General features: G+C 43.3%; 1 protein-coding gene across 1 annotated transcript in view; it reads left to right on the top strand.

The window, feature by feature from the left end:
• The first annotated feature begins 9631 nt into the window (after positions 1 to 9631).
• LOC142564329 (uncharacterized) overlaps positions 9632 to 20956 on the top strand; it is a 70216-nt gene continuing 58891 nt past the window's right edge. The window contains exons 1-5 of the mRNA XM_075675297.1: positions 9632 to 9643; positions 9976 to 10046; positions 14253 to 14414; positions 15387 to 15496; positions 17491 to 17624. Coding sequence (XP_075531412.1) covers positions 14309 to 14414; positions 15387 to 15496; positions 17491 to 17624 — 350 coding nt within the window. The 5' untranslated portion in view covers positions 9632 to 9643; positions 9976 to 10046; positions 14253 to 14308. The remainder of the gene's footprint in view (positions 9644 to 9975; positions 10047 to 14252; positions 14415 to 15386; positions 15497 to 17490; positions 17625 to 20956) is intronic.

The raw sequence follows: 20956 nt of genomic DNA, 5'->3' as shown, positions 1-20956 counted from the left end.
CGTTTCTAGGTGTTTTGGCACCCCATGCGCGCAGTATATACGTATAGTGCCTAGAATATACAGTATATTCTAGGCACTATAATACAGGCGAGTTATTGCGCCACGTACTCTTCCAATCTGGTGCCATTTTCGGTGTGTCAAGTTGAAAATTTTACAGGTCACTTTGTAAGGTATTATCAATTTTAATGAAGAAGAAAAGAAGATTAGCACATACGTTTCTGGGTTTTCCCGTGAGCAATTAACCATAAAAAACAAAGCAGTGAAAAATTCAAAGCAGCATCATACTATTCGTATCAAACGTTGATCAAGGTTGCCTTTTCCCCACTATAGTTGAAGGTGCCGGTCAACAGGTACTTTTAGAAAGGACGCGCATGCCTATAGTTTCTTTTAAACAAAGTTATTCCTTTTTTTAAATAAATTGATAGCTGGCTGACTTACGCGTGCCCTCTTGACTTCACGTGCCCACCTCAACCATCTCTCTGATCTTCGTGCTGGAAAAGCACCGAAGCGTCATTTCTATGGAAGTGTGTGCATAGTAATTTTTGAGACTGAGTCGAATGCGGATTGAATAGCGCCAGAAGCAAATCGAATCGAACATGAAACATTTTCTAATAACGTTCGAATAAAGAAGAGACATTATCACAGTTAGCGTAAAACGATGTTCACATTATACGATTCATAATGTTAGCAAGTTTTTGTCCTCACATTACATGTTATGAAGTGATGCTACGCTATGACGCACAAATGGAGCATTGGAGACACGTGAGAAGTTTGTTAGTATCCACAGGCTTCTTAAGAGAGTGCGATTGATTGTTGCGTTGCCGGTCAAGTCTTTCTTCCTGAGCCATGCAGCTTGTTCCACTACGCAAGTTGTCATGGTTTATGCCTATATTATATACATGTCTGCGGGGATTACACTTGTCGTACTTCTGCTACAACTGCACGTTTGATTGCTCAAAGCTGGCGTCTTTTCGTATTTACAAATGGTGACTATTGGATTCAGGTTCCGAATTGAATAGGACGCTATTTGATTCGTTATTCCAACGTTTCCAATACTGGAACATGCCAAATCACTTTTTGCTGGCTAATGTGATGCGTAGCTTTCTTTGCTTTGCACGGAGTTGGTGAGATAGTATAAAGGTTTGTCCCACTCCGAATTTCTGAAGGCAAGCAAGCAAGCCAGCAAACAAACGAAAAGAATACGCTTTGTTGCTTGCGTCCGTGGAAAGGTCGCGCATCGTGAAAATCGTCATTCCAATTGAGGGCTTAAGACTTTGCAGTGTCTTATAGCTCTAATTTTGAGCATGGAATTTCAAAGTTCAGGGAACCGAACAGACAAAGAGAGAGAGAGAGAGAGAGAGAGAGAGAGAGAGAGAGAGAGAAGGGTAAGCGAAAGGCAGGGAGGTTACCAGGACTGATCCCAGTTAGCTGTGCCCTGCATGGGAGTGAAGGGGAGGAAAAAAAAGAAGAGAAAGTCCAGCGTTGATGTCACCGATGCTGTGAAAATTATCTGCACTGTATCGGAGACGGCTGCGCCATTCGGGGTCCACCAGAAATCGAGGCAGCGTTTTCGTGGCCTTCTGAAGCTGTGGTACGCGAGACCATGCATCGCCCGAAGATCTAGTCCGACGCGAAAGGTCGTCCGGCTAGCTGGTTTAGAGCACTGCCGATGGCAATCCTTTCACCGACGGTGTCCTTCCAGTTTCTTCGCCACCGCAGGCATATCGCATTTCCGGGCACGCGTACAGTCCGGAAAATATGGCGGAAATAACGTACCAATTCAATTTTTCCAATTATATATTCCTTTTTTGCGATTCGTCAGTGGTCCAAGCAACGATTGCAACTATCGGTCAGTCGTGAGGGGTGGATGTCGAGAAAGCAACAGAATCGAGCGAAACGAATCGCTGCATCACACTGGCGTGTGTATTTAGGAAAACACGGTACCACGCGCTGCCCTTCCGTGCAGTGCCGCCCATGTATACGTGCGCGTGTGTGTCGCAACAGCGCGGAGGTGCCGTATATTGCATTCGTGAACGTGGCTGTTCTTTTTACGTTGAGAGAGAGAGAGAGAGAGTTAAGGACTGGTAAAGTTAAGAACTAGTCTGTGTAGGGCACCGCGAGCTTCCCCCCTCGCACGAAAGCTGTCACGTTCGTTCTTCTTTGCCCCGCGCGTTGTCTTCAAACTATACGCGCGAAGCCGGTCACGTGGGATGGAATTCGAGTGAGGCGGACAGCGAATCGGCCACAAGTTACAAGAGCAACGTGTTTACTGCCTATTTCATTTGTAGACCGTGGAGGAAGGTAAGAACGAGGGAGAGGCCTAATCCGGTACAATTGAAGCCAGATAGAATCAGTCCAACACTTCATGTTACGGTAAGCTTCCTATGCCGCGCTGCACGGGGTGATGATTTTTAAATTTTCCAATATCTTTAAATGCGCTTTTGGCAGGTAGCATAATTCCGTTCCTTGAGCTAGAATATGGAAAGAGGCGGACATTACTTACACGATAAATCAAAACACGTATAAACTCATTGAAGAAAAATTAACTTCCTAATTAATGAATTTGCAAGGCGTACCCACTAGTGACAAATTTTGAGAATTACATGGGTTTCGAAGTACGCGCCGTCAAAGCGGCGGTAAAGGCGCACTGTTATTCCATTTACTCGTTCAAGCGAAGCTTGTATTGCCTCGCTCGTGTCGGCGTCGGTGTTGTCCTACGGAAAAAAACTCAAGACACGCGAAAATGAAAGTTACTTGGGTGGCGGGCTGCGGATTCGAGCCACCGACCTCCGGGTTGCGAGACCCCCACACTAACCGATTCAGCCCGTGTCGGTTCATCATGCGCGACCTTTAAAGCAGGGTTTTATATGCATGAAGAAGTAGATGCAGCGCATAGCGCGAGCCAATCACAGGCGTCCCCTCCCTCCGGAGGAGGGAAAGGGTGTGATCGCGTGTTCGCTCGCCGTTGCGCCCGCCGTTTCCCGCCAGTTCAGGCCCGGCAGTCAGATGGGGAGGCTGCGTTCGGTTCGTTCTGCCGAAGACCAGGCTGCGTTGAAGGAACAGCAGCGGAAGCGGGCCGCGCGTCGGGCGTTCCGCCGAAGAACAGGCGACGTTTAATGAACGCCGCCCGGAACTCGCTCGCGAAAGGGTTCATCGTCGACGTACCGACCCCGCCATGAGGGAGCGCGAAGCCGAGGCGTTACGACAACGAAGAGCCACGGATCCCGAGCTTCGCTTGCACCCCTCTTCAGAGTAGTGGAAGGGCGGTCAATTTTTTTCACAATAGGCTCTTTTATGCATTGCAGCACAAAAGTAACTACAACCCTGATGTATCACGTCGTGCACTTTGGCAATGAATATCTATAAGATCCCATGCCATCCACAGAAACCTTTTCAAGCGGTTATACCATGCAAATTCACCGGCTGCAATTCGTAAGTTGCAATACGTACCGCGAAGTAATCATTTAAAAAGGTGAATTAGTGAGTTTACGACAATTAGTATCATGTGTTTCGATTTCTCGTGCAAATAATGTCCACCTGGACCGTGCATGGACTACATGCGTCAGAATTACTCCGGAGCCTTCAATTACGGCGTACCTCCTATATGACCCTTCTGTGCCAGTTTTGGCACGTCAAACCCCAAGCGTAATTTCATTTATAGGGATCTAGCGCACTATGGACGTCAGACTCCGGAGTTTTGCAAGACGCGTAGCGCCACCTGCCGGTGCGAAGAGGCAGTAATTGAGTAGTGCGAAGCCCGACTCCCTTGCTAAGTTGCCTATGCAGCTAGCGACAGCGAAACAACAATTTAACTAGATTTTGGTCCATATTGCGAGTGTTTTGCGCATTTACCACCCAGACAGAGAGCTATGAATTTCTACGCTAGTCGGACGCGCCACCGAATTGCCATAAAGCGCTTGCTGGCTCACTTTTCAGACTGATGGCGGAAACGACGGCAACCGCGATAGCTCCGCGCGCTACGAAGAAACGCCGCAATCGACGCTACTGTTGTGTTGTAAATTGCCATGAACGTGAAGGACGGAATAACAACGTTCAGTTTTACCGATTTCCATCGCGATCGTATGAAGGGGAAAGGCGAAAGCGCTGCATACGGGCCGTTCAACCTGTTGGGTAATTGGATTACATGCATTCCCCACAACACAGCGGCTCGCATGAGAGAGTGCGACAATTTTGTTCTTTTGTAATTGTGTTGCGTAGCCCTGACGGAGGACCGTGGTAACCAAGCGAAAACTCAGGAATTTGCAGCCGCCACTTCGTTGGTAACTGAAAAAAAACACAACGTTGCGAACCATCCTGCTTATGTGCCATCGATCTCCACCTTTTAACAGACGTCCGCCTCCGCTTGACTCAACAAGTGGAACGGAGAGATTTGGCAGGTCAGCCTAACCAAACATTTTGGTTCGTTTATGAATTCAAAATCCTGTTCTAGAGCATCGTTGTATCGCGAGCTCATTTCTACTTTCGGTATTTTGTATGTCCTGCGCCGATACAAGCACGCTTCGCAATGTGCTGAGCCTGCTCGACTGCGTTTTTCAAATGTGAGCAATGAAGTTGCTGTAGGAGCACTGGACGAATAATTGCGAAGTAACGCATGTGCGTAAAGAAAAAAAAATGCCGTGTGTATTTACATTTATTTTTGCGCGCTTGTTGCTCGAAGCGTCTGCGAAAAGTTCAAATTAAGGTACGAGCGATGCTGTAGCTCCTGCGAGAAAGAAAGATGCAGCGCGTAGACACTGTAGGAAGCTTCTTTCGTTATGATCTCACGCTGTTTGCTGCCCTGGAAAAGGTTATGAAAGGATACTCTCTGTAAATAATTGCGAGACTAAACATTACGATAAAATACATAAAAATGTAGGAGATACTTAAGTCTTGTGTTCAGGACATATTCAATATGAACCAATTTGAAATGCTTAGATTTTTATGCTGATATGCATACAGACAAACCTGATGCTCTCTGTACTTGCGAGTTGCAGCACGCCGAAATAACAGTTGAGATTTTATTTTATATTGTACACATACTTCGCTCTGCTGAGCTTCCTTTCCGAAGCGTGGATGGGCGGAAGAAGCTTTCCAGGTCCTTGATTTTTAGAAACCGTGCCTCAACACAAACGAAAGAGAAGGGTCCATTGTGGCCTATGCACCTTCGCTTGCGGAGAGCTCTCCTTGCACTACTCAGTTTGCGCCAAGGCTCCGATGGAGGCGCTGGTGACGGCTTTTTCCGGGGAAAAAACGAAGTTAGGAAAGAAACCATTTATGATAACTCAAAGGGAAGCTCATTACTTTTCGAAGCGAGATCGGGATGCCTTAGAACACGCACCTATAAAGCGAGATATAAGAAGGAAGAAGAAGCATGGGCTTGCTGCGGTAAAGCTAGGGAAACGACGGAGCATATTTTATTAGAATGTGAAGACGTCTATCCAGCGCTCGATTTAGGCACCACTGGCCTCCTTGAAGCCCTTGGGTTCAGCGGGAGCAGTGGTAAAGCAAACAGGTCCGCAATAGACATCAGTAAGAGGCGATTGGAGGATTGGTGGAAGAAAAGTAGGGAAACGACAAAAGACGGAGACGTACAAAAGCACAGTTCGCAATAGGGTATCAGAAAATTTGGACGTGGTAGTTCATAGTGTTTTTTTTTTCATTGGTTAACCTAGGTAGGATATTAGGCAGCATAGTAGCAAGAGCTTGGTGGCGCAAGCCACCGCCCCGTTCCAAAAGGGACGCTCATAACATCCATCCATCCATCCGCAGCGCCGCCTGGGCAGAGTCTGAGGTCTATAGCCGCGCTCGGCGCACGCTCTGTCTAAACAACGTGTGCAACAGCAACATGCAGCGGCCGCCCTCGCATGCCACAACGAAGATGACACCTGCCGTGGTTGCTTAGTGGCTATGGTGTCGGGCTGCTAAGCACGAGGTCGCGGAATCGAATCCCAGCCACGGCGGCCGCATTTCGATTGGGGCGAAATGCGAAAACACCCGGGCACGTTAGGTGCACGTTAGAGAACCTCAGGTGGTCCAAATTTCCGGAGTCCCCCATTACGGCATGCCTCATAATAAGGTCGTGGTTTTGGCACGTAAAACCCCATTATTTAGATTAACAAGATCGATAAATGTACAATGAACGACCCGTATATTATATGTTTCACAGGCACTGATCTCTAGACTGTTCCCAAGCATTTCGGGAGAAACTGCGCACATCCGGGGTGGTCGGCGAAGCACGTCGGTTACAACCTATCTTACTGGGCCGAGTGCAAAGTCACGTGTTCGGCCGACTTTCTGGTGAAAAAAAAAAACGAAGGCGATGGTTTCACGGCGAGTTGGCTTGCGAATGCTGGCTGCGTACTGTTACGCTCTCTCCTCGTATAGTTTATTTCCTCTGCCATGTTGTAGATATTCTCATGACGACGGTACCATTAAAATAGCTTTGTGAGGCTTTCTGCACAGTATAATTTGCGTTTTTTTAAATTCTGACAACCCTAATGGAAGATTTCGCGTGACTACAGATTTATTTTTGCTCAGATTTTGCAGCAGTACTACATAACTTTTGGCCCGCGTAGTTCAGTGACGTTTGGCATCCGCTTGCTCGCTTCCTACAGACGGTGAAATCAGTCGTCCCGAGTCTTTGAACGTGGCCTCCGAGATCAGACGGTTCGCGCCGCTCACTCCCGGAAGCGCAGGTCCCCTCACCAGTATTTATGTAGAACATGCACTCAATCGTATTCATGCTTATTCGCACTCGTCGAAAGTCACCCACGTTCCTACCGATGCTCACTGATGCATTCACTCGCCTTCAGAGACGTCGCTTCTGCGACACGTGCCGGCACCAATTGCCTCTCGCGTCAACTACCACTCACATACATAGCGCACGTTCACCTACAGTCGCCTCGCGTTGATACTTACGGCCAATTAATATCACAGGCACCGACTCCCGTTTATATTAACGTTCGTCCACTCGCATACCCTTCGTCATTCACGAACCTTCTACCTTACGTCTGTGAAATTAGTGTGCTTAGTATACGGCGTGAATGATTATACTGACTCATGTTCAGAGGCCCTTTTCTGTTGCAGCATCATACTTCGATCGAGATGTGAGATCATGAAATGGAAAATTGTCATCCACCCCAATGTAGCCCGAAACTGCAATGTACCACCCAACGGGTTTCTCAGAAAGAAAGCGTCGCAGGTTAAGAAAAATTCATCCTGTTCCGCGATTCGAACCCGGTACCAACGCTCTTACGGGGCCGGTCGGTCTCTCTGCCATCTCAGCTAACCAGGAGGCTAGCAGATCGCAGTGCGAGGGAGAATTAATCGACAACTCGAAGCCCAGGGACACTGAATATGGGAAATCACTTCTGCGGAATCCCGCGAGGCGGAGGAAGTGTCATGAAATGGAACATTGTAATTCGTCAGAAATTAGCACGAGGCTACCATGGAAACCCATTGAACCTTCATGCTACATTTGGGCGGATGAGTGAGTGAATAAATTTTTATTGGGTTCAGCAAAACGCGATAAAACGCGCACCCGGCTAATCCCACGACGGGACTGACAGATCTAGTCTGCCGGCCCGATCGCGAGTGCGCTGGACGGCCAGAATTTGGTTCTCAAATACGGGATTTAGCAGGAGCGCCTCCCACTCTTCCTTGGTGAACTTTGGGCCCAGCGACCCGCACTCCCAGAGCATATGAGGCAAAGTAGCAACCTCACCACAGACAACGCAAGAATAATTCGGATAAATCTCGGGATATATGCTGTTAAGGGACGCCGGATTTGGGTAGGAGTTCGTTTGCAAGAGTCTGAGCGTGACCGCCTGCGGCCTGCTTAGCTTGGAGTGAAGCGGCGGAAAACCCTTCTCTCTAAGCAAAAGAATTTAGTAAGTTCATTGTGCGTGATAGGAGCGTCTCTATGTCCGGGGAGAGAGTCGCCCGATCCGAGGGCAGCGCGGTCGGTAAAGCCACGCGCAGCCTCGTGGGCAGACTCGTTGAGATTCAGAGGAACCCCCTGACAATTTTTCCTTTCATGAACCTTTCTCCACCTTGCGGGATTCCGCAGAAGCGATTTCACCTAGACAAAACACATAGATTTCACATGAACAACAACAAAAAAAAAAAGAAGAATTTTACTGAACAATCCGGACAAGGTATATATGCGGTCTGGTTACGAATTCTGAGTGGAAACTAAGCAGTGCTAAAATGCACAAGTGTGCGACGCTTGGGCTAGTTGGTTCAACTACTTCACCGTGGCCTTCGACGGCAGAACAGCGCAGATAATGGAGGCAGACAGAAAGAACAAAAACATGCCGCAAAGCGCGACTAACAATTGAAGTATTTATTGTTATAAGACCAAAATAAATTTAAATAACCGACAAACGCGTGAACGTACGTAAGTGAGTGCATTATCGCGAGAACACGCCGGATCGCAAAACGAAACAGGAAAGATGCTTAACAGAGGAAGAAAAAGAAAGCGACTAAATATGCCACGCACAAAATTTTCTATTTGCTAACAAGGTATATGTGTGTGTGACAACTTTATTGTCATACCTATTTTCTAGTTTGTGCGAAGGATGGAAGGCTTAGCTAGGTTTGTCATATGTGCCGTGTTCTCGAGGCTATGCGATCTTACGTTCATGTGTTTCGTTGCTATTCCTGTTTATTTGCTCCCATTACAACAAACCCTTTACTTGTTAGTCAGCGCTTAGTGGTGCGTTTTCATTTTTTCTGTTTGTCTTCGTTTACTGCGCTGTTTTACCTTCAAAACCAAGAGCTAAAACATGAGCGCTAAGCGTAAAACCTTGCTTGATAGAAGTTGATGGAGGGAAAACGAAGGAAACCTGTACTATGCCTGTACAGTAGAGATTTGCTATACAGACACAAGACTTAACGTGACGCGTGAAATTGCGATCTTTTCGCGAAATCTGCGCTACGTACTAGTTATCACGGTGCAGTGATCATGCAAACAAACCACTTCAGCTCATTAAAATATTGGTGACATACACACCTCTCACAAAACACGGTAAGTATTATGGGCGCTATGGTGCCCTTCAAACATTTACTGCGCAAATATTAGTGATAATAATCAGCGCTTGAATCTGGCACTTTTGACTAGAAGGCCGAAAGTGATGTCGCTATCGCGTCTCAACCGATGCACGTTGAATATTATTACGCGTTGTGCCAGAAAATCTTAATTACGATGTAAGATGTTGCCCCTTTTTTACATTTATTCAGGCTTAACAACGACAGGAATGCCCCGAAAACTGTAGATCTTACCTATCTTACCTAGGCGACACTGCCTAAAAAGCCATTCCTGCTGGCCGGATACAGAAGTAGTTTTCGGAATCCAAGTCGATCTCTAGTGTGGAGCCTGTGACGAAGCCTGTAAAGTTTACGCGGTAGTTTCGTTTATTGTTCAACTTATTTGAGCAGCAAGAACCAAAGATGACAAGGATACGTAATATTTTCAAATTTCGCTTACTTCAAACTCTGTCTTTTGTTACAAAAGTGCAAGTTGTAAGCCAGCGCTGGTTCGTCTGGTTGGATCCGGTTTAATCTGGTTTCCAACAGGTGCTCATTAAAGGTATTAAAGGCCTACAGAGACGCCACGGGACGCCACAGTAGTTTCTGCTTCGAGGTGAGTGGTAGATTTGAGCTCTTCGCTGTTATTTGCACGAGCGACCTAAAACACTAACGTGATTACGGTTAAGATAGCATTTATAGCCGCAATTCAGAGCGTATCTTTGTCTTCGCACCTAAAGAATTTAGCCTTTTTTTTTTTTTTTTGGCAATGGTGACGCACCCGCGCTGTGAAGTTTCATTTGAGTCTTCGCTAATAAAGACTAGTGGTCTTCTCGTCATTTTTGCCTGTTGGCGGTCGAAGTGAAGGTACACAGAGTAAAAGACTGCGAACCAGATGCGGCGTTTAATTACACAATGATTTTGCTAGCTAACCCTCTTTCCTTCCAGTGCCCCCGCCTACAGGTCCGACAGTTCGTCAGTATCGACCACATACGCCACGTATCGTCTCGATCTATTCGGTCAGAATTTCTCACATATCAGCGCTCCGCGACCCTATCCGTACGAGAACTGAGTAAACTTGGATTTTGTGTCATGTTCAGATCGCATGTGATATATCTGCAAAAGAAGAGACTAATTTTGCTCTTGTTGAGGCCCCTGCGGACGCAACAGAAGGGTCGGAGACGCTTTTGGTGCATTTTGCTGAGACAAAGTACCGCCGATTTTGCACGAGAGACTGACGTAAATCGCAATTTTTTTTGCTTCAGTAAATTACATACATACGTATATCACGCGGTTGCGAATACTTAAATGTGCGCTAGACGCACCTACGTTCAAGTAAGTGCACGCGACTTGCATGCCCTTCTGCAGTTCAGTACAGGTACCACGCTACCTAAAAACTGTAATTATCTGAATTCACCTTGAGTGCGAAACAAACTCACGCCCATTTCATACGTGAATTCTTCACACCTTGAATTTTTTTGTATACCTTTGCTCAGGATTTTACTTCTAGTTCAATTTTGCACGGTCATTTTGGAAGCCGGCATGCTTATCGGGGTAGCTTTGAGTGTGTTTAATTTCGTGCCGTTATTGCTTCCATGGTCATAATTTAAAAATCAGTCATATAGTTGGAAAAGAAGTGCAGAGTCTGTTGTCGTCTAAAGTGGACATAGATCACCGATATTTATTTTTCTTTCTTTTTCTTTTTTCTCCTGACAATTTGAAGCAGCTGGGCAGGAGTGAATGTTTACATACTTACATGCTTTCTAAGTGCTGCAATCATATAATTCCTTTGATGGCTTTTACCTTCCTTAGCTTCTTACTCTGGTGTAAATGGTACGATTACATTATCAGACACCTTTTTCATTTAATGAAATATTACATAATAGCATAAACCTTCATCTGACATGTGAAGTACATGTAATTATCCTAAAAATTGTTTCTCAGCATATATCCAGCTCGATTTACCCCAGCTATGACAGCATATAGAATAAATCAAATGGACAATAAAAAAATTGCAGCTGCATTGTTCACTTATGTCACATTATTCTGCATCATGCTGCTTCGTATAGTTTCATGCAAAACGTTTTGACATCACAGAATAATAGACCAAACAGTATACATCTTTTCATCATCATCAGTTAGTTTTATGTCCACTGCAGGACGAAGGCCTCTCCCTGCACTCTCCAATTAACCCTGTCCTGCATCAATCGATTCCAACTAGCGCCCACGAATTTCCTAATTTCATCGCTCCACCTAGTCTTTTGTCGTCCTCATTTGCATTTTCCTTCTTTTGGTACCCATTCTGTAACACTAAAGGAGCAACGGTTATCTAACCGGCGCATTACATGACCTGGCCAGCTCCATTTCTTCCTCTTGATGTCAATTAGTATATTGTCTATACCCGTTTGATCTCCGATCCAAACCAGTCTCATTCTGTCTCTTAACGTTATGCCTAGCAATCTTTGTTCCATCGCTCATTGCGTGGTCCTTAACTTGTTCTCAAGCTTCTTTGTCAGTATCCAAGTCTCTGCCCCATATGTCAGCACTGGTAAAATGCACCGATTGTACACCTTCCTTTTCAATGATAACGGTAAGCTTCCAGTAAGGAGCTGGCAATGTCTGCCGAATGCGATCCAGCCCGTTTTTATTTTTCTGTGAATTTCCTTATCATGATCAGGGTTCCCTGTGATTAATTGACCTAGGTAAACATACTCCTTCACAGACTCCAGAGGCCGACTGGCGATCCTGAACTCTTGTTCCTTTGCCCGGTTATTTATCATTATCTTTGTCTTCATATTAATCTTCAGCCCCACTCTAATACTGTCCCTGTTACGGTCCTAAATCATTGGTTGTAACTCGTCTGCACTGTTGCTGAATAGAACAATGTCAACGGCAAACCGAAGGTTGTTGAGGTATTCACTGTCGATCTTTACTCCTAAGCATTCCCAGTTTAATAGCTTGAATACTTCTTCTAAGCACACAGTGAATAGCATTGGAGAGATTGTGTCTCCTTGCCTGACCCCTTTCCTTATAGGTATCTTCCTGCTTTTTTTGTGTAGAATTAAAGTAGCTGTAGAACCTCTGTAGATATTTTCCAGGGTATATACGTAAGCGTTCTGTACCCCTTGATTACGTAATGCCTCTATGACTGCTGGTATCTCTACTGAATCAAATGCCTTTTCGTAATCTATGAAAGCCATATAGAAAGGCTTATTGTACTCTGCAGATTTCTCGATAACCTGGTTAATGACATGGATGTGATCCATTGTGGAGTAACCTTTCCTGAAGCGAGCCTGCTCCCTTGGTTGACTAAGTCCAGTGTTGCCCTCATTCTATTGGAGATAATTTTGTAACTATTTTATATAATACTGGGAATAAGCTAATGGGCCTATAATTTTTCAAATCTTTAACGTCTCTCTTTTTTGGATTAGTATAATACCATTTACACCGATCGGAAGCATCTTCCAAAACCAGGCTCTGCTGTCACCTGGCAACGACTTTGGGCGTTTGTCATTAAACCAACAATTCAACCAATGTTAATAAACACCACAGCATCAGAGTACCCTGCATTGCCGTAAGAGCTGAGTAATAGCTAGGCTGCTCACTCCCACAGTTAAGTTACGGAAGCACTGGTGAAACTTTGGTAAGTGTAGTTTCGAAGTTCTAATCTGAGACATCAGGACATGCCAATGGTTTAATGGTAAGCAAGGTAAAGTGCAGGCAGGCAGCAGCAGAAAAGTTTTCCTTTGATATCTGTAGCTACAAGAGTGCTACTCTTACAGCTGAAATAAAATGTGCCTTGATTACTGTAGTGCAGCTATTGCTGTGACAATGAGAAATAATCATAGCAATACACATGGTAATGAATATTTATTACAGTATACATTACGACAAGTGTGTCATATCGCCATATTTGTGGTAAAAGCATTGGCTTTCATTTTTATATTTTTTCTTGCTGGGGTGGAATGTGAGAGTGCTTGTGCACTGTGCATTGTGTGCATGTTAAAGAAGCCCAGCGGATCAAAATATCCTGGAGTCCCCCGCCACAGCATGCATAACGGGCCAACTTTTACGATGGTATCACAAAATACCGCAGTTTCAGTGCTCCTTTGTGTTTGTTTTATTGAAACAAACATTTTTACAATTTTTCATTTGCGTGCAGTTTCGGACAAAAGCAATTAAAGAAAATGGCATGAAACAAGTCTACTACTTGAGCTGGACCTCTCTCAGTTGCAGACATTGTTTGCAAGAGAATTCAAAATGAATATTTGACAAATTAATAAATGTTCACTAACCTTTAAATTAATTGTGGCACATATTGCAATTTACTAATTGTAGCTGGTGACTTTGGAAGTCGTATCCACTTGGAATAAATCCTGAGGATGACACATCTTTCGAGATATGCATTGCCCAAGTTTGTGATGAAATAATGCAGTGTTGGTCCAGCAACTTTTTAAGCTTAAATGCACGAAAAGGCATTTTGTTAAAGAAGCGGAACAACAGGACATTTTTACCTTAAGTTTGACAGTCCTTATCTCAGAACTTGTCGTAATTTCACAATTCGATCCTAGTAGTTATGTCGTTTGGAAAAACTGGCTTGAATCGGTATATTGCAAAGTTGTGAAAGATTGTTATAGTTCAGTCATGCACTTTGTTTCCATGTATTCGGCTGCATTACTCTGAGTAATGCAGCTCAACAAGCAGATTTGTACTAGTTACCACAGGCAATATTTAAATATACTGCTAACAATGAAAAAAAAAAACAAGCACCTGGTATAAGAGCATCTTAACCTGTGACAGCCGTTGCATGAATATTTCAATAAGTGCGAACTGGGCAGAGACAAGAAATGTACTTGTGTACTTTGCAAACATTTTTGGTTTTCTGCGGCGCAGATCATTGTTGCTGTGACTAGTATATAGAGCAGATTGCCTGTTCTCAGCACCTGTACTGTACAAAGTTTATGAATGGTTAACAAATGGTCAGCATGTTAAATTATCAAACAATTTTTACTATTTTTTACCAAATTCTATCTAGTACTTCTTTCACTGTGGTCTTTTTCAAATTGTAAAGTTGGCAAGTGTGGGCATGCCTCATAATCAGTCTAATGTAATTTAAGTTTTTGCCTGCTGATGATGCTTTGCTTCTTTTGCCATTGTGCAATGTTTGCATAATGTCAGGTCTGCTGTGCATTTTTCTGAACCTCTTCCATGTATTTCTTCATCAGTGATCCTCAAGACCCACCCAATTGACCTGGCTGTTGCTGCGCAAAAGCACCGAACCATGAGCTTGGGACCTGGCCAGCGCCGAAAAGCGCCAACTGCGCGTGTCATGGGCTTCAACCTCACCCCAGAAGGGTATTGTGAGCGAAGTGACAGGGGAGAGCCAGGTGAGAGAGAACAGTTAAATTTTAATTCAGCATTATTACTTTATTTCGTTACAAAATGTGTATGATACACAAAGAGGTCCTAAAGTAAAAAATATGCAGATCCACCACACGTTGAAATCTGTCTGAAGCGAAATTTTCATGAAGCGATTAATCAATGCTATTAGTTAGCCCATTTCATTCCTGCAGCCTTGGCATTAAGGAAACTGCCGTGCACTTACGTACTCTCGCGCCCTCTTGCTGCACAATGCGACACACGCGGTGATCATATCAAAGAGCTAGCTGGCGTTGGCATGATAGAAGTACATGTGCGACTGTGGTCTAATAGCTCGTGCACCGAGTTGCTGTACTGGTAGACTGAGGTTCAATCCCACTGTCGTGCATGTAATTCAATTTTATATCTTTCAAGGGTCATCTATTCACCAAGGCAGCACCAGCAACCAGCAGCCTTGGTCAGGAAAGTCAGGGAGGATTCGCAAAAAAGCTCTGCTTTAGTACTGTCAGTGGGGAGATTCTGTTGAAAGATGTGTAAAATGAAGAAGGTATGTTTAGCAACAGAAATTTAAAACAGCGGAAAAATACATGTACTGTGAATTAACTGCATGAGCACGACAGTTTGATAACAGTACATTGTGTGAAATATGAATCCAGCTTTAAATGGCTTTTTCAGAACCGGTGGCTTGCTTGCGACTGAATTTCGCACGGAGCAGGCAATTTGCCCTCTATTTAGCGTGATACTATGCTTGGATACAGTACTCACCTGTCTTCATGAGAATATATCATGAATACGCATTGTTCGTGGCGACGGCAGACGAAATGTGAAGATTATCCCTGCACTGGAATGATGGTGCCAGTTATGCTGGAACATGGTGCATGCTGTGTTCTGCCATAATTGGTTGGCCCTAATTAACGTCACATAAAAAGTAATGTCTGCTTTTAAAAATATTTTTGTTCTTTTCGTTACTGTCAACGCAGGTGCAATACTTGGAGAACCAGGTTACTCGGCACTCCAAAAATCAATGCCCTCTGAGCTCCGAAAAGCTCGTGACGAGTTGCACGCCATTGAGATGGACTGGAAGTCAAAGGTGAAAGTCTAGCTTTTGGGTTGCATGCGGTAGAACCGCTGAGTACTTTTTTCCCAGTTTACCTTTCCAAATAAGTACATGACCAACAAATGTTGTCCATGCTAGTGTGCTTGATTTGCTTAATCTCTGGCAAAGCTTAAAGGGCTCCCTTTGTTTATATATTTGTTACCTACATTTCGCCCGAGGGCGTTAAATAGAGAGGGGTTACAACAACAACAACAACAGCATTATGTCTGCACGAAGTGCGACTATGCTTTGCATCAAAGTGGTACAGATCCAAACACATTATTCATGGAACATAATACACAGTATGAATATTACAGACTACTGCAAAAAACAAACAAAGAAAGGTAATATACAAATGATTAAAAATGAAAGTTGCAGATAACTAGTTCATAAGAAGCACTACACTACGTGCATAAAACATACTGCAAATAAAGTGCAGAAATATTCTGCTATGACAGTAACTGCAGATGACAGTTTAGAAAACTAAACTGCTCCAAGTTCAAAAGGCGAGCGAGTGAACTGTTTCTTTTTTGCCTTCGCTACCCTCTCCCCGCTTTTGTTCTTGCCTCCTCATTGCATGCTACTCTAGAAAGACCCGCCGTGGTTGCTCAGTGGCTATGGTGTTGGGCTGCTGAGCACGAGGTCGCGGGATCGAATCCCGGCCACGGCGGCCGCATTTCGATGGGGGCGAAATGCGAAAACACCCGTGTGCTTAGATTTAGGTGCACGTTAAAGAACCCCAGGTGGTCAAAATTTCCGGAGTCCTCCACTACGGCGTGCCTCATAATCAGAAAGTGGTTTTGGCGTGTAAAACCCCAAATATTATTATTACTCTAGAAAGCATGTGGGCACTACATCTGTACCAAATCCCAAGTTGGCACTTTGTTCATGTTTGAAAACATGAACTTCCACTTGTCAGTGCTCACCACTTTTTATCTACACGCCGTTGCTGCCGCACGCACAGGGCAAAATACACAAGATGAAATTGCGCACGACAAGCAAGAGAGGTGATGAGGAACAGCAGGAGTGTGATGAGTCAGAAGTGTGCTAGCAGACATATCGGAACTGATGTCTCTTTTATATGAACCAATTGACAGATTTTGACCATGCATAACCCTCGTGGTATTGCAGTATGTGAAGAAAAGTGATCTGCAATGCCCCAGAGAGGAGTACACGACTGTTTTATTAATAATTAGAGGTGGTTTGGGGGATCTTCACAAGAATGAACCATCAGGAACTAATCTAACTTGTTCACTGTTCTCTTTAACTTCAATCTTTGGGGTACTCACCACCCTATCACTTTCAAATTCAGAAAGTTGCAAAATGATAACATTTTCGTTTCACCCTTTGTGATTGACTGGTATGCCCCAGCACTGAAATGCCACCGCTTTCATAATGTTTAAGTTCTTGATCTCACTTTGTGTCTTTGTTTTTCTTCATTGTGTGCCACATCAGAAGGCTTGTGCACTGTTTTGGGGTACATCAATAAACAATTCAATATCATGAAAGCACACTCCAGCTGTCTTGAATGTGATAACACCCGGACGGTAAAATTCAAGGTCGCATCACAGTGCTTTCATCGGAGCCCCTGTGCATGCGGAAACTATGTGGTTGCATGTACTGTAGTAGGTGCTAAATTTAGAGTCGTACAAACTTTTCGTTTTAATGTGTGTCAACATCTCAAGTACCAGATATATTTCCAGCATGCATAATTCTCTTATGTGTGCAGAGTTGGTAGTGATAGCGGTGCATATCTAAATGGCTAGCTTCGATAACAGAAGCACCATAATTCATAATTGTTCTAGGAATAGGAGGTCGGAATTACTGTTTTTTGTTTCGTTTGTCTGAATTGTTTTGTCCTGAATTTTCGGACTCCGTATATGGACTGCTGTAAATCTCTATGTAGTTAGAAACACGTTTTTATCAGTATTTGGTAGTGGTAGGTGCTGACATCTGTATTTTTATTTAACACTTTGTGATTCCTTCAGGTAACGGAGTTGACTTGCTACAAGGACTCATTGAAGGAGAAAGCATCTCGTGTGGAAAGTCTCACATGCGAGCTCATTCACGTGAAGAGCAGCATGGAAGAACACGAGCAACGTTGCAAGGCAGCTGAGATAAGGTACCTGGCGTAGCATATGTCGCCTTTGCCTTTTATTGCAATGGTACTTAAATGGACACTCAAGGCGGGCTCATGTCACCGATGCTGACACTGTTGTGCTGTCCTGTTATCGATAGTACATACGTGGACTGCACATAGAGAGTTAGAAAAGGTCCAGTGATGGGCAGTGAATCTAGCTGCAGAAAAAGATGCTGCCGTGCTTGAAGAGCAATGTAGCGAAAGGTCGTTTGAATGTTTTTTTGCAAAAATATCTGAATACTCTAACTTATGTACAAGTAACACTACTGTGACGTGATGGTTTAGCTCGCCAAGAAAGCCTTGGATTAGTGATTCTTTATTACGGTCCATTAAAAAAAAGAGATAATCTTTGTAAGAAACTTTAAAGTCCAGCCATTCAATAATGTGTTGCGATTGCACTTCCACACATATTCAAAAGTTCTAACAGCCACTCTAAAAAATGCCAAGCGTAATTACTACAAAAATAAAACAAGAAAAAAGGGAAGTGATACCAGATGAAACTGGCAGGTTATTAAAGAATTCTTAAACATTAATACAACTAAAAATCGCATATTGTGTGTGAACCACGATTCTGCTAACATTACTGACCCTCAAGACATAGCTAATGTTCTCAGTGACCATTTTAGTATTGCAGACGGTAGTCAGCCTGATTCAACGTTGCTTAGTTTTCCGCGCTGTTCTCATTCCTTTTACCTGTTCCCCACAACATTGCTAGGAGTATGCAACATTATCACTTCTCTTAAAACAACTGGTCCAGGCCTCGACTTGATACGCCCCTCTAGCATTAAGCTTGTGTCTAACGAAATCTCACCTGCGTTAGCACATATAGCAAACAGATTATTTATAGATGGCATCTTCCCTAATCGCCTCAAGATAGGTAAAATAATCCCAGTATTTAAGAAAGGTAACCATAAGTGCATGAGTAATTAACATCCTATCTGCATTTTGTCTTTCTTTAGTAAGGTGATAAAAAAACTAATACCTAATTGCTTAACTAAATACTTATCCAAATTTAATCTTTTAACTCCTGATCAATTTGGTTTTCATGACAATTTTTCAAGTGAACTAGCGCTTATTACTTTTACTGAGAGGGTTAAATTAGCCATCGATCAAGGCCTCTTAGTCGGTGGTCTCTTTATTGATTTCACTAAGGCGTTTGGTACAATTAACCATTGTATTCTTTTAGGTAAACTTGAATTGTATGGCATTTCTGGGCTGCCTTTACAATTAATTCGCAACTAATTGACCGACAATGTATAGTCGAAGTTAATGGCGTCTTCTCTTCATCAAAAACTGTATATACAGGCGTCCCTCAGCGATCAATACTTGGGCCACTTTTATTTCTCATATTCATTAATGACTTGCCAGAAATATTAACACATGCTCACTGCCTTCTTTATGCTGATGACACCACTATTTTTGCATCTGATAAAAATTTATTCGCATTGCAGGATAAACTTAACGCTGACCTAGCGACTGTTCATTCGTGGTGTGTAAAAAACAAGCTAACCATTAACCCATCTAAGACAACATTTATGGTATTGCACTCTTCAAAAACTTTGCACATTGACTCTATTGTAGTATCTCTAAATAATAATGTATTTGCAAGATCTCCGTCTACTAAATTTCTTGTAGTTCTAGATGAGAACCTAAAGTTCCAGTGCCATATTCAATCACTTATTCAAAAAATCTCATTTGGTATTCACACCATCACAAGAACTTGCTCTTTTTTTCAGCAAACCATTCACATGCCTTTATATTACGCGTATATACACAGTCATCTCTCATACTGCCTGTCTTCTTGGGGTAATACATATGCCACACATCTTCATCAACTAGAAGTTTTGCTAAAGCAGGCATTACGATTAATTACATTCCAATTGCATACATCTCCCTCTGCTCTCATATTCCGTTTCCCTTAATGTTTTACCTTTATGCATGTCATTCTATCATAAGCTGTCGCTACTTATGTTTCGTCTTATAAATACCGAGTTTAATATTCCAGGTTTTACTCGCTCTAGCCTCATCAATTATAACAACACAAGATTTTCAGCACAATTCAATCTTCTCCTTCCAAAAGCAAGAACTAATTATGGGAAATTTACCCTCATGTTTTCAGGCATTTCTGTTTGGAATTCAATACCATCTGATATGAAGTCATCTACATTATTATCATTCAAGCGTAGAACGAAGGAGCATTTCACGAACACTGTATCTGACGCATAGTATAATTTAACGAACCTGAGAATTAATTAGATCTTGTTCTGCTTTACCACTATGCAATGCACTTTTCAACTACCGAGTCACTGAATTTTGCTTATAATTGATACTTCTCGTTAGCTTTATGTGCCATTTATTCTCATTTGAATTTTTGCAAGTTATTTTTAAGATCTCTTCAATTATTTTTCTTCTTTTTAACTTTGTGATTATACTTGCGATATTTCTAATAGATTATTTTTCTCTCTTACCGTTTATTTGCGATGATGTAGAAATTGTATAATATATCACATGACTCACTGTTTGCCACGATCCTACTATCCCCTTTTCATGTCTTGTTGGGAGGACCCCCCAACAGTTTTTACTTCGGAACCTCCGAATGTGTACTTATACCCATCTTGTATTTCGTCAAATGATGAAGCCAAGTGGAAGAACCGTTGTGCTCTGCGCAGTCAGCTCTGCCGGAGCTAGGGCAGCATTCTGAGAGAAGATGCACAAATTCTGAAAAAGCCCACAGAAGGTCTGACAAGATTATCTGGTGCATGAAGAGAAGACATAATAGGGCAAATTTAATACAATCGCACAGGAAATGCAAGGGTTTGTGGGCATAAAACTTGTCTTTGTGTTTTCTTTCTATGTGAACGTCTTAATATCTGCTATCCATAAACATGAAGAAACTAGCCTAGTGAAGAGTACTTTTAAAGAGTGTGCTGCACATTGTGAACTTATGATGCAATAGTTCCGCAGAAATACGCAAGGTGGAAAGACGTCATTATTAAGGGAAAATGAGACAGCTTGTCCAATCGTAGCAATTGCTAAAATGGAAACCCATACAGGTTCCTCGAAAGAAAAGCCTCGCAGTTGAGGAAAAATTCGTCCTGGTCTGGGACTCGAACCCGGGACCACCGCCTTTCCGGGTCAGCCACTCTACCATCTGAGCTAACCAGGTGGGTAGCAGATGGCAGGGCGAAGTCAAATTTTTCAACAACTCGAAGCAAAGGCAAGAGTTTGATGTAATAGTTCTGTGGAGACCTGCAAGGTTTCCCGAGAACTATTATTTTCCCTTAATTAATTACTCCTCTCCACCTTACTCCCTT

The sequence above is a fragment of the Dermacentor variabilis genome, chromosome 11, assembly GCF_050947875.1.
Source record: "Dermacentor variabilis isolate Ectoservices chromosome 11, ASM5094787v1, whole genome shotgun sequence".
Lineage (NCBI taxonomy): Eukaryota > Metazoa > Arthropoda > Arachnida > Ixodida > Ixodidae > Dermacentor > Dermacentor variabilis.
Note: the sequence above shows the minus strand (reverse complement) of the source record. Positions and strands in the feature narration are given on the sequence as shown.